This window comes from Poeciliopsis prolifica, unplaced genomic scaffold (genome assembly GCF_027474105.1).
Source record: "Poeciliopsis prolifica strain line A6 unplaced genomic scaffold, Auburn_PproV2 SCAFFOLD022, whole genome shotgun sequence".
NCBI classification, from domain to species: domain Eukaryota; kingdom Metazoa; phylum Chordata; class Actinopteri; order Cyprinodontiformes; family Poeciliidae; genus Poeciliopsis; species Poeciliopsis prolifica.
This window is the reverse complement of record NW_026562397.1, coordinates 6,128,441-6,142,588: the sequence shown is the minus strand read 5'-3', so window position 1 is coordinate 6,142,588 and position 14,148 is coordinate 6,128,441. Positions and strand designations below refer to the sequence as shown.

General features: G+C 43.4%; 1 protein-coding gene and 1 pseudogene across 1 annotated transcript; one reads left to right on the top strand and one right to left on the bottom strand.

The window, feature by feature from the left end:
- The first annotated feature begins 235 nt into the window (after positions 1-235).
- Positions 236-5,247, top strand: LOC129369894 (extracellular calcium-sensing receptor-like; annotated as a pseudogene).
- A 256-nt stretch (positions 5,248-5,503) lies between these two features.
- LOC129369897 (extracellular calcium-sensing receptor) lies at positions 5,504-12,171 on the bottom strand. The gene is made up of 11 exons (XM_055045560.1): positions 11,960-12,171; positions 11,141-11,355; positions 10,948-11,039; positions 10,670-10,849; positions 10,144-10,332; positions 9,615-10,061; positions 8,236-8,445; positions 8,026-8,149; positions 7,734-7,927; positions 7,368-7,649; positions 5,504-6,883 (listed from the first exon to the last, which is right to left on the bottom strand). The coding sequence occupies exons 1-11, from the start codon at positions 12,166-12,168 to the stop codon at positions 6,461-6,463; spliced, it is 2,565 nt and encodes an 854-aa protein (XP_054901535.1). The 5' UTR covers positions 12,169-12,171; the 3' UTR covers positions 5,504-6,460.
- Positions 12,172-14,148: the final 1,977 nt, after the last annotated feature.

Below are 14,148 nucleotides of genomic sequence, written 5' to 3'. Positions count from 1 at the left end.
AGTTAAGTTAAGTTAAGTTAAGCCTGGACTGCATAACGAGCCCTGCCCACTGCTCTTCCTCTGCCTTGCTGGGCAGCGTAGTCAATAAAAACAGTTGAGGAAGCACTGAAACACAACAACCAGGCACAACGAAATGGATGTGATGCAAAACTTGAAGTGCACCAGCTCACTCTTTCTTCTGCTGCTGCACTCTGGTGCTTTTTCTTCCGTGCCCTCCTCTTTGTTTCCCTCCTCCTGTCTGTTGCAGGGACAGTTTCATCTAAACGGCATGCACAAGGCTGGGGATTTGATACTCGTGGGCTGTTTCAGGTCCACTTCTTCTCCGTGTTTCCTGACCAGTCGTTCAACGGCGAACCACAACAGCTGACATGCCACAGGTGAGTGTGTCAGGAGCACAAAAGACTGGGAAACCAGAGCAGTGGAAAGACATTTGAGAATCATCTGAGAAATATTTTGTCTGAACTATTCAAGTAATTTTTGTTGTAGGTGTAAAAACGTAACTGTTATATTTTTCAGCGTCAAACCTTTGCTTCTTTGCGCCAGCTTTGATTTTTTAGGTTTTCGAAAGGCTCAGACCATGGCCTTTGCCATTGATGAGATCAACAGAGACCACCCTTTTACCCAACGTGACTTTGGGGTACAGTCTCTACGACAGCTGCCTCACTCTCGGAGTTGGATTTCGTGCAGCACTGGCATTAATCAGCGGTCAAGAGGAGCACGTTGTGTTGAATGAGACCTGTGAAGGAGCCCCTCCAGTTGTGGGGCTTGTGGGAGATTCTTCCTCCACACGCACTATTGCGATCTCCACTGTCTTGGGTTTGTACCGAGTGCCGATGGTAAGTGTCCAGCTTTACCGTCTAATGACAGATTTGTTTGTATGTAAAATGTGACGACTGGAACAGCTGATTTCTCTGTGGTTTTACAAGTTTAGTGTGATTCTTTCACAGGTGAGTTATTTTGCCACATGTGCCTGTTTAAGTGACCGGCAAAGGTTTCCATCCTTCTTCAGGACAATCCCGAGTGATGCTTTCCAGGTAAAGAGAAACAATAACAAAAACAGTTTAGAATGAAAGAAAATTCAATTTTTCAAAAGTGAACAATTGTTTCCTTTGATCTTTTTATTTAAACTCAAAAGTAGAAATTGCATATGGCTGTGGAAAGGTATGTTTGTGTCTTTCTCATCTTATGAACAGTGTCAATAGATTTTCTGTTTGCTGCTCTGGAAGTCGTATGTGGTTTAGATAACGTCCAGTCTCATACTATTTTTTTTTTTTTTTTACTTATTCTGTTCTTCGGTACAACAATATAAAACATGTGCTTGTCAGAGCTCAAAGAAACATCCTTAACATTCTCAATTGTGCTAAAATAATTTTTTTAAGCTTCATCTGATGCTTTTACATAAGTAGAGAATGGACAGTAATAGTTCGACGGCATTATGCACACGAGCAATCTTTTAATTTGACCAGCGTTTTTCTCCTGATGTTAATGTTTTGAAGTGTCCAGCAGAGAAAATGTGGAGGGAGGTAAAGATGAGGTGGACAGTAAGGAGGCCTTACAACCTCAAAAACCTAAACGTCTCTGCAGAACATGAATTACCATGTAAAGAAAATCTTATGAGTACATCTGGGACAAATTTGATTGCTGTAATGATAAAAAAAAAGTCCACCCATCAACAAGTGGCATAAATAATTTTCCACAACGCATCTGCTGAGACTATTTTTAAAAAGTTGTTTTTTTGACGTCTTGAGTAGAAATCTGTCAGTTTCAATCAGAGTCAAACCTCCTGATCCAAACAAACGTAAAATAAAACAGACCAAACATCAGAGAAAAATTGATGCTAAGTGCATACTTTAAAACCTTTTGGGTCAGTTCTTTTCTTGTGTGTTTCCAGGTGCGCGCCATGCTTCAGATACTGAAACACTTTGACTGGACTTGGGCGGGTTTGCTGATAAGTGATGATGATTACGGGCTGGACGCCGCCCGCTCCTTCAACTCTGACCTGGGTGTGTCTGGAGGAGGCTGCCTGGCCTATGTAGAGATTCTGCCCTGGGAAAAAGACTTGAATGAGTTCAAGAGGATCGTGGATGTGATGAGGAAATCCACGGCCCGCGTCGTTGTTGTGTTTGCACATGAGGGTCAGATCATTAATCTCATGGAGGAGGTTGGTCCTAACATATATTTGTCCTTCCTGAACGTATAAAGTGTCAGAATCAAGCATGTTAGCAACAACATGAGACATAAAAATGACACCACTGGACATCATGTCAGTATAGAAAAAAATATTCCAGTTTGTGTGAATTAGCTGAGATGATGTTTGGTCCCTGAACAGGTCGTGAGGCAGAACCTGACAGGCCTGCAGTGGCTGGCCAGTGAAGCCTGGTCCACAGCTGCCGTGCTCCAGACCCCTGACCTCATGCCGTACCTCGGGGCACACTGGGCATCGCTGTCCGTCGAGGAGAGATAGCGGGCCTCAGGGACTTCCTGCTCCAAACACGAGCTGATCCACAACACAACAGCACCTATGGAAATAGCATGGTGACTTTTTCATCCTTTAAGTGTAGCCATGATGGGTAAATAATCCTCCTTTAAAAAAATGTCACTTTTATGTTTTCCAGGCAAACCAGTTTTGGGAATTCACATTTCAGTGTAAATTTGCACCAGCTCCATCAGGCTGGGTTGAGGACGGGGAAGGATTTGCTCTGGAGACGAGGATTTGAAGGCTGTGGAGACTGAGTTCTTAGACGTTTCTGATCTCAGGCCTGAGTACAACGTCTACAAAGCTGTGTACGCTCTGGCGTACGCCCTGGATGAGCTGCTGAGGTGTGAACCAGGAAAAGGGCCTTTCAGTGAGAAAAGCTGTGCAACATTGCAAACACTTCAACCATGGCAGGTAACGTAACATGGTTTTGACAATGAACTAAATAAATATAACGAATTTACTCAATAACCTATGAAAAGAAGGCCAGAGTTCCCTCTCTCCAGTTCTGTCCTGAGTCTTCCTGTTGGTCTGATGTGGAGGAGCAGTGGCTCAACTCAGTGCCCCACTCAGATGACGAAGCTTCTCACCCTATCTCAAAGGGAAAGCAGCCAGTCGTATCTACAAACTCTTTCCTTTGCCTCTACCTAGAGCTTGTGGCCACAGACGAGGGTGGACAGACTAGCAAGAAGACCCACCTCCACTTGGGGCTGCAATTCTTTCTGAACCCTTTAAATTCTATCCATCCATCCATTTTCTGTAAACCCTTGTCCTTAGTGGGGCTTCATCATGTCTTCATCACTTGCTAATTCGTACAACCAAACTCCCTCCACAAGGTATCTGGGCTCTTTCTTAGCGTTAGATTGATGAGCTCAAACTCCTCAGAGTAGAACCATTGTTTCTCCACATCAAAACGAATCAGTTGAAGTGACTGCATGTCACAAGTATAAAGTCCCTGACGACTTACTTTATGAGCTTATTGGTGCAATCAAATGCATCTTAAATGATTAAGCAGCTGCCCATTGAGGGCTCGGATGTAGTCAGTGAAAGGAGTCTGTCTAGCAACATCAAATATTTCTAATATTGTTTTAATAATGATGTTATGCTTTTTTTAAAGTGTGGACATAGTATTACAGATCAACTTTAAAAGTTGAACCGGTAAAATTATGTAGTCAATGTCTTTGACCTGTCGTTTTCCCTTTCCTCACTTGCCTTCCATCAGCTTGTGTATTATCTAGAGAGGGTCAATTTCACCACATCATTTGGTGACCAAGTATCATTTGATGAGAACGGCGACGCCTTACCAATATATGATGTCATGAACTGGCTCTGGCTCCCCGACGGACAAACCAAAGTTCAAAATGTCGGTGATGTAAAAGTGTCGCCTTTTAACGGAGAACAACTCACTCTTGATGGAGACAAAATCTTCTGGAACTTTCCATCAAAAAAGGTGACTCATTTTATTTGTAACTTATGAAGTGACTTTAGAGAGAAACATGTATTGACGTTTCTCCTGTAGCCACCGCGGTCGGTGTGCAGCGAGAACTGTCCTCCAGGAACCCGTGTGGTGAGACTAAAGGGGGAACCTGAGTGCTGCTTTGACTGCATCCCTTGTTCTGAGGGAATGATCAGTAATTACACCAGTGAGTTTTTGTGTTTTACTAGTTTGGTTTATGATTTTCACAGTGCAGTCTTTCTAATCCACAGTTTGACTTTGTTCCTGTCTTTCTGTCAGATTCCCTGGAGTGCTTCAGTTGTCCAGAGGACTTCTGGTCCAGCCCACAGCGAGATCTCTGTGTTCTGAGACAAACAGAGTTCCTGTCCTATCAGGAACCTCTAGGGATCTGCTTGACAGCAGCCTCACTGCTGGGCGCGTTCATCTGCGCTGTCGTTCTGGGGATCTTCATCTATCACCGCAGTACACCCATTGTACGAGCCAACAACTCAGAACTCAGTTTCAACCTGTTGCTTTCCCTCAAACTGTGCTTCCTGTGTTCGCTGCTGTTCATCGGACGACCCAGACTGTGGACATGTCAACTGAGACACGCAGCGTTTGGGATCAGCTTTGTGCTCTGCGTGTCCTGCATCCTGGTCAAAACCATGGTGGTTCTGGCTGTGTTCAAAGCCTCCAAGCCAGGAGGGGGCGCCAGTCTCAAGTGGTTCGGTGCTTCACAGCAGAGAGGAACTGTTCTGGTTCTCACCTCTGTTCAGGCAGCAATCTGCACTGCCTGGCTTGTGTCTGCTTCTCCTTCTCCACATAAAAACACCAAATACCACAACGATAAGATAGTTTATGAGTGTATTGTTGGCTCCACTATTGGTTTCTCTGTGTTACTGGGATACATCGGTGTATTGGCTGTTCTCAGCTTTGTGTTGGCGTTCATGGCGAGGAATCTGCCCGACAACTTTAACGAGGCCAAACTCATCACCTTCAGCATGCTGATCTTCTGCGCCGTGTGGGTGGCCTTTGTTCCCGCGTATGTCAGCTCACCGGGCAAATACGCAGACGCAGTGGAGGTGTTCGCCATCCTGGCCTCCAGTTTTGGCCTCTTGGTGGCGCTGTTTGGACCCAAATGTTACATAATTCTGCTGAGACCAGAAAGGAATACAAAGAAAGCTCTCATGGGAAGAGGAGTGGAACAATAAAATAATAGTTTGTCAAAGTTTAGGTATAGACCGTCAACGTTCTATTCCATTTTGGTACGGCGCAACAAAACCTTAACTAGATCTTGTTTAATGCTTCCCACAGCAACAAATTCTGGTAACATCTTCACATCAACTCCGCTCAGCATACAAAAAAGTATATGATGCTGCCAGCACTGTGTTTGACACGGCCGTGCAAGCATTCACATGGTCGTCTCATCTCATCTGTACAACATCTTTGCATGTGACTTGCTGCAGACTGAACTCCATCTGTCAGTAGCCTGAACTGTGGAAAACTTCGGAGAATTGCGTTATAGACACCCAGAAGCTACTTTGTGATAACAAATTTGAATGCAAAATTGTCTTCTGTGAATAAAGATTTGATTGTTTAATCTCTGTATTGTAAGTTCTTCGACAAACTGCAGTAATTTACATTCCACAATGAAACAAAATCAAACAAGCCAGCACGACTGAAGCAAAATCTTCAAATAGCATAGAACATCTTTAAACCGGTATAAATGAAACATAATTGTAATAATCATGCCTCTTTAGCAAATTAGCAAAACATTTTTGACATAAAAAAGTTTTCCTTTTAGCACAACAGAAGTGAAATCTTTAAAAAGCACAGAACATGCATGTATCATTACACGGTTATTACAAATCAGACATATTGCATTAACACAATTGTCAAAAATTACCTGTAAAAGTTAGAATGAATGTTAAGGTCTGCACTGGTCCAATTATTCTGTGTAAGGAGAGAAAGAACCCTATTGACCTTTTTGAAAGCACTTTTGGTGTCTGACCAGCAGATGGCAGCAGAGGACTTTAAATTGATCAGAGAGTAAAAGTCAAGTTCCTGATCTGCTTGTCAGAAGTCTGGCTCTTTACACTACTGAAATGCAAATAATTTGGTCATTAGTTTACAAATTTTAAATAAAGAAATCAATGTGGATGCTGTAGCATCAAAATCTAAGAGAATTGTCAATAAGATACTGACCAATGACATGTGGTCATGTGTAAAAGTTCTAATTAGCATGCTTTTATCCTCCCCTTTGACTCTTAGCAAAAACATTTTAACATAAAAATATGTATTCAAAGGCACACATACTTAAACTGAATGAATCAAAACATATTTTTATTAAATTACGATAATTTATTACAGGTCTTCAAACATTCTGCGCCACATCTGGAAAAACAAAACCTTTTAAATGACACAATAGAGCATAAACAACTTATAAAACAAAGTTTTATAAGTAAACTTTTTTATTTTAAGCTTTTTAAGAAAAAAAAACATACTTCTTTAGAACAAATCTACAAAATATAAAATTGCATTTGAAATGACTATCTTGCCATCAAATGCTTCTTGGTGTTTTTCTCTGGCCTCATAAGGATGATGAAACACTTTGGAGCAAAGATGCAGAACAGCAAACCGTAACTCGAGGCCAGGATGGCAAAAATCTCCACGGCCACCGCGTATTTTCCAGGCGAACTCACGTAAGCGGGGACAAACGCCACCCAGACGGCGCAGAAAATCAGCATGCTGAAGGTGATCAGCTTGGCCTCGTTGAAGTTGTCGGGGAGCTTCCTGGCGAGAAAGGCCAGAAGGAGGCTGGTGCAGCCCAGGAGGCCGATGTAGCCCAGCACCAGAGAGAAACCCGCCACGGAGGCCATGGCGCACTCCAGGGTCACCTGCAGACCCGGGATCTTCAAGTTGGGTCGAGGCTCTGGGGGGCTCAGTGACAGCCAAATAATGCAGATGACAACCTAGAAAAAGAAAAAGAAAAGGGAAACATGGCAATGACGTTGTTACTGTAGATTTAAGCAGAATAAAAATAGCCTTTATTTTTCCGCGTGGGGGAAGTTGAGGCTTGAAGTGTTAAAAACAAAATCAATAATAATAATAATATTAAGACATTGTACAATTCTTTTGCACTCAGAAGTAAAAGAAGAAAAAACTCAAATAAGAAAACCACAATAAATCATTTGAAAACTTTCCTCACCTTGAAGGTAAATATTTTGGTAAATACTAAGTGGAATGTTAATAAATACTTCTGTGTAACCAATGTTTTGCACAATGTGTATTTTCTTCCCTATCTTTCTCTTGCACATGTAGAGAAAGTTTTGAAATGATGATGAGATGATGAGAACTGATGATGAGAACTTTGTTCTCATCATCAGGGTCTGAACTCAAAGCGCTTCAGTGAACGGCATCCTGGGTAAAAGCAATGTTGAAAAAAAAGCATGCTACCTGTACGGATGTGAAGAGGCAGACACTTCCTCTCTGCTGTCCTGGACCGAACCACCTCATGAGGGCTTCGGCGCCGGGCCGGGCCGAGCGGAACGCGGCCAGGACCACAATTGTCTTGACTTGAAGGCAAGAGATGCAGAGGACGAAGCTGATCCCGAAGGCCGCCTGCTGGAACCGGCACGACCACGCCGAGGGCCGGCCGATGAAAACCAGCGAGCACAGAAAGCAGAGCTTCAGCGACAGGAGAAGCAGAAAGCTGAGCTCCGAGTTGTTGGCTCGTACCTGTGAAAACACGACAAACTTGAACGGTTTCGCTTTCCAAATGTAAAACGTCAAAACGTCGAACGCGGGCGTCCGTCGGCTCACCATCGGCGTCTGGCGGTAGTAAAGGAACACCACGAGCACAGCAGTGGTCATCGTGACACCGGAAACAGCCGCTGCTGTGAGGGTGATGCCCAAAGTTTCATCGAAGGAAAGGAAGTCCAGCTGGCGAGGGATGCAGGCGGTGTGCTCGGCGTTGGACCAGAACTCAGACGGGCAACGATCGCACTGAGTGGAACCTGGACGCAGAAGAGAAAGATAGAAACAGACGAGAACGCCTCTGAAGACACGGTAGAAAGACTGAAATGGGCTTTCCTTTGAGACCTGCCATCCTCACCAGTTGTGTTGCTAATCTGTCCATCAGCACATGGAAAGCAGTCAAAACAGCAGATGGGTTCCCCTTTCCTGGTGGCCATCCGTGTACCAGGAGGACAACTCTCACTGCAGACGGAAATGGGCACCTGAAGGAGGTTTAACAGCTCGTCAGTCTGAAGAGTAAACACAAAACAACTGCAGAAAACCCACAAAACGGATTCATTCGGAGTACCTGACTGGACCCTGTGCTCCACTGGATGGCAGACTCGTTAAGGTGGAGGTCAAAGCCGTCCACACGACCAATCAAAACAAGGTCGACCTCTCCCTCGGGGCCGCTCTGCCAGTTCAAGAGGTCATACTTCGCCGTGACGTCGGCACCTTGGAAATAAAACGCTTCGCCCTGCGGGGTGGTGAAGTTCACTTTGCTGAGGTGCTCCATCAGCTGAAGGCCAAGAAGTGGGAAGGAAAAATTACTGCAGCATTATTGTTTCTGCAACTGCTGCTCGGTGTTCTGTAAAAACAATACATCTTCACGTTTTTAGAGCTAGAAATTCGTAAGTTCAAGGAGTATGAAATAAGGAAAAGCTTGTGAGCTCCTTGGCAGTAAACAGATGAAAGGGATGCGTTTCTTCGCAACCACAGAAAAAGAGTCGCTCCATTGTAAACGATTTTTATCCCAGTAGAATGAAGCAATCACAGTCTCAGAAGAAGAACCGATCAAAAGCTGAGGGATGACAACACAGCACATTGTACGCTAACGCTCTTACGGTCAGCTAGAGCAACTCTCAAGTCAAGCTAGAAAAAACTTTGTTTTCAGTGTTGCAGATACATTTTGTTGTAGCTGCATCACTGATCACAGTGATTGAAGCAAATAGTTTGCAGGTATAAGTTGTTTAGCTTCCCATCTGTTCTGATAAAAATGACTCACAAGTCATTTGAGAACCAAATGACTTGTGAGAAAACGGACAGTGTCCTCAAAATATTGTTTCGATAGTGGAATTACTTCAGTGTATCTGCAGCTCACCCACCCACACACACACACACACACACACACACACACACACACACACACACACACACACACACACACACACACACACACACACACACACACACACACACACACACAAACCAAAACCTGGATTTCATGGTGAAATGTGAGACATTTGTGTTCTGGTGTTTTTTGAATTTTTGCCGCCCAATGACATCAGAATAACATTCTTACAAGGAACCAAAGCAGAAATTTCTGGGACTTTATTGTTCGAAATGTTTATTGATTAATTCATTCACTTAAAGGAAGCAGAATGCTTTTAAAGCCCTCGATAAGGTGTCGGTTTGTTAGGTCTTCAATTTATACCCCTCAGACATCAGCTGCATTCTCATGTTCAACCACATGCGGACGCAGTGGTTGAACAGCTCAATTCAGAATTAGGTTCTCAGCTGCCCTCTAGTTCACTTTTCTTTCTCTTTTCTTTCAATATAATTATTGATTTTGCAAAGATTCTGCTCTCCTGTATCACAACTCGGGAAGGAAAATTTGAAAAAAAAAAGAAAAAAAGATTGAAATATGAGGTGCAAATCTAAATCTGAAACATGCATGAATGTCTTTACCTCCCTGGGTTTGATTTGAGCGTGAAGCGAGCAGGCGGCGTTTCGTCCTGGAGGGGGGCAGGAGAGCAGGGAGTGAAGGCCGTGGGCTGCAGCGTAGACCGCGAGGTAGACGTTGTACGTCACCCGCAGCTGGGAGGCGTCAGTGAAAAGGTTTTCCACGTCCCACAGGCTCTCTGTGCCATTGCAGGGTGGAAGAGAAGAAGACGACGGAGCTGCCGCAGTCCCAGGACTGCATCCGAATTCCTTTTCCCAAAATTCCTTTAGGAACTGGTCGTTCGGGCGAAGCGACGGCTTTAAACCCCGAACAAAAGTCCCAAACCCAGGCAGGGGGGAGCTCCGGATGGCAATGCCGAGGACGCCTCTCGCCACTTTACGTGAGAAGGTGCTTTGCTGAAGATCCCTGCTGGTGCTCCAAGCCTCACTTGCCAGGAATTGTCTGTCAGTCACCTAGAAATAGCAACCAAAAAAAAAATGTCCTAAAGAAGGCAATAAAAGCCTTCTTCTGGAGCTTTTCATTTCTGTTTCTTACATTGAGCTTCTCCAGTTGTAGGAACAGCTCCATCACGTCCGTGTACCAGGTGAAGATCAGAATCACCTTGGCAGTGGAGGCCTGGATGGTGAGCGCCGCCCGTCTGGCGTCGCTCTCAATGTTTTCTCTCTGGAGGGTCTCCACGAAGGAGAGGCAAACCGCGGCCCCCCGAATCTCCTCCTCAAAGACCTGACTCAGAGCGCAAATGAGAAGGTTGGAAAGGAATGAATCGGGGCTGTTAGACAGAAACAAGTAATCCAACAGGAATATTATCGTCAAATGTTGGAATCACAGCGTCGCCTATGAAAATCCAGAATCTTTTCTCTTCTTCTTTGGTTTTTGGGATGTTTGAGCTTCAACAATTTGGCTAAATGTGTAGTTGACACGTCAGTTCTTGATATCTTGAATTTAAAAGCATACAAATCAAACCTTTGCTAAATATTAATTAGCAAAAAAAGATGCTCAAAGTCTGCATTTTTGAAAAAAAATAGTAATAAAAATTTAAAAAAATGTTTAATGGAACAACCTTCACTGCCATAAGGCCATAGTCATTGTTGGCCACCACTGCTCCAACCCAGGTCCAATTAAACTTCATAGCCAGCCGAGCAATTGCACGAGCTTGAAAGATATCACTGGCCATGGTTCTGAAGAAATTAGGATATTGCCGCCTGTCACTTAAACTTGGAGAACTTGCTGTGTAGCTCACCTAAAGGGAGAAAAAAGCAACGTGCATTTACTACAAAATCTGAACATATAATCTGAATCGTAGAGCATATAAACTGTGAGAAATACCGGGGAACTCACTAGAGGAACAGAAAGTGGTCCCAGGAGTCTGGACAGTATCTGGGCTGTTATGGACGAGGAGCCACCAATGATCAGAGGCACACGCCGTTCACCTAATGACATTACAAAGTAAGCTGCATGTAATTTTTTTTTATTATTATTATTTGCAAAAGCATACAGTCTAATTCTGCACAACACAAGTCAAGACAATCACCCGCTCCGACTTCTGTTCCCTCCTGATCCGAGTTACAGCTCGGCGCGTCTCCGCCGACCAACGAGAGCGCAGCCTGCATCTCCCAAGCAGGGAGGGCACAGCCGTCATGGATATGGTGACCCAGCTTCACGCCCGGCAGCAAGGCGGAGCTGTGGTTGATTTCCTCCAGAGCGAACACCATCGCATAGATGTACTGCAGTGGCAGGTTTAGCAAACTGCAGGGAAGCAGGAGAGGGGAGGTCACACAAAAATAACGAAAGTTCAAATCAAATGCAAAAGCGTCAGCAAACTTGTAACTTTGAAAGCATTAATATCCCATTAAACTTCTTTTTTTTTCTTCCATTTTTAAGTTTTCCAAACCAATTCATGGACAAAGCAAATGTTTCAGAATGGATCTAAATACAGGAAGAAAACCTGCTAGTGATCACACAAAATTGGAAATTTACCAATGAGGATTTCCACAATAAAATTGCTTAGATTGAAGCATTTTTATGGTACAGAAGGATTCTGGGAAAAGATAAAAAAATTGACCTATGCCGACTCCCTCCAAAACCAGGCATCAGTTCTTGTTTCTGACTCGCTACTTTTTAGTCCTGGAAGATAAAATCCAAGAACGACAAACTGAACCTGACGGTTGTCGTGTGATGAGCATTTGAAAGAAAAAAAATGGAGTTCAAGTGAATTAATAGTTTTGCAAAAACCCTGTAAAAAAACAAAAAAACAAAACAAAAAAAAAACAACTGATAACACACTAAATGTGATAAACAGAAACAAAATAGGCATGTGAAAAGTTAAAAAAAGTTACTTCCTGAGTCTTACCCAGTGCAGGGCTTGTTGTCTGGCTCCAGAGTGAACCTCTGGTCCTTGACAGGAGGCATGTAGTGAAGGTTAAAGAGCCCGCCGATGATTACATCCCCGTCCTCAAACAACCCGCTGCCGCTGGGTGTCCCCCACCGGGAGCAGGTCAGCGTCTGAGCCGGCTGCCTGCCCACCAGCCAGAGAGCAAAGAGCTGGGCCAGCAGGGACATGGTGGATGGTCCAGGTCTGGGTTAGGGTTACCCTAACTGGAAAACACCTCCTAGAACACGTTCACAGAACAGAACGTCTTGGGGGAGAAAAAAAAAACCCCTGCATCATGTTTAAAATCTTTAAACGACACGAACGAGTCGAAGTCTCCATCTAAACCGATTGAATGTCTGACTAAGAAAGTACCAGCAAAGCTGTGTTGAGTCATGTAAGCACAGCCTCGCCCTCCTGCTCTGCAGCAGAGCTGATGTTCTAAATACTTATGAGTGGAGCTCAGAGTGAACAAGATGACGCTTCACCAAATTATCTCTCTCAAAGGTAAAGGCAGAGCAGTGATGGGAGTGACTGAGGTGTGACATGGTGAAGATCCAAAAAATAAAAGATGAAATAAATAATACATAAAAACAGTTTACCATGTACTATTGGAAAAGTTTAATTGAAGGATAAATAGGGAAAACTAACACTTAAAATAAAAAGGTCAAAAACATTTTTTTTTTTATGTGCATCTTTATCTGTTTATTTCTAAACTGAAATACCAACAAACACTTTTCCAGTCTTGTGCTTTGTGTTGGAACTATTTTTCTAAAATCCAGCACATGCAAATCCTCAGGGCGGCAATTAGCATTTTAGATCTTAAAAGAGTCGAATGGGTTCTTGGCAGAGTCAAAAATATTGCATTAGAGACATTTTTCTTGTTTGTTTGTTTGACTCAGAACTTTTAGCTCACTTTTTAGTGCAACCTCTTCAGAGACATTTGACTAGGCCACTCCAAAACATTTTTGTCTTAACTGAATATTTGTTTTTTTGTTCTGAAAAGTTTTGTAGCAATTTCCAAAAGATTTTGTGGAGCTGATGGTGTGCAATAAACAATTACATGACATAAGTTACCCTTTCCCAATTAATGAACATATTTTCGTAGAAATATGAGCAACATCATCCTACTCCAAAAGGTTATTTACTCATTTTAATGGGTTTCTCTTCCTCATCCTCATCTTCAACAAGTGTAAGAATCATGACGGCTCCAGGGACTTAATATCCGGAGAACAAAACTCTTTTGTAAACCTCAGTGTGACAGAAGGTGACAGAGCAAAGTCAAACCGCTAAAGTTCTTCTTCCGCTCGTGATTCAGATGACGTGAAGTGTTGCCTCCTCCGTCGGAAGCAATGGTTGTTGTCAGTTTTTGCCATCTGTTTACCATTTCGGCCGTTCCAGCTTAGCTTGTAGGAAATGCTCTCCGTCCTGCACCTTTCTGGAGCAGCTGCAGATACAGTAGTGGTCCGACCATCTGTTCGGAGACGAATGCAGGTAGTTTGATGAGTTTGGCATCCATCACCCACTGCAAGGCAGCCTGGGAGAGGTCAGTGGCACCGGTCAGCAACTAATCTCGTTCAAACATCCATTTCATCCAGTTGTGTCATTCACATAAGCCAATGGATGTGCCATAAGACTACATTCTATTTCAAATTTTGATGTTCTTCTTTTATTAAAGTTAAAAATGAGAATATCTGTGCCATTTGGGATATATATTTTACCATTAAATCAAGTAAACTCAATAATCTTTGCATGTTTCCGATGAAAAAAAGTTAAACGCCGACTGATACTGTGTTCAGTTTCACGTGGGCAGAAAGTGGCGCAGAGCCGCAGGTGTGCAAATCATAATCCTAATTGTCGTTCATTTCACACACAATTACATCCAATTACGCAATTACAGCGAGGCGGCACATAGGGGAAAAACAAGTGGCGCGTGTTTGCTTTGTTGGTTTTACGGTCTGTGGACAGGTGACTTGAACATTTAACAAATATGGTGTTGCAAAAAAAACAACAACAACTAACTTTTGTGCAACCCCCGCAAGGCCTGAAGAATGCTCTCTACTGATCTGTCTGTCATGTGTCATAACTGGAGGAGTGGAGAAATTACATGACAAGATGAGTTGATAAATTGAAAGTCTCATTCTCAAACTCCCATATCTGAACTGCTGCAG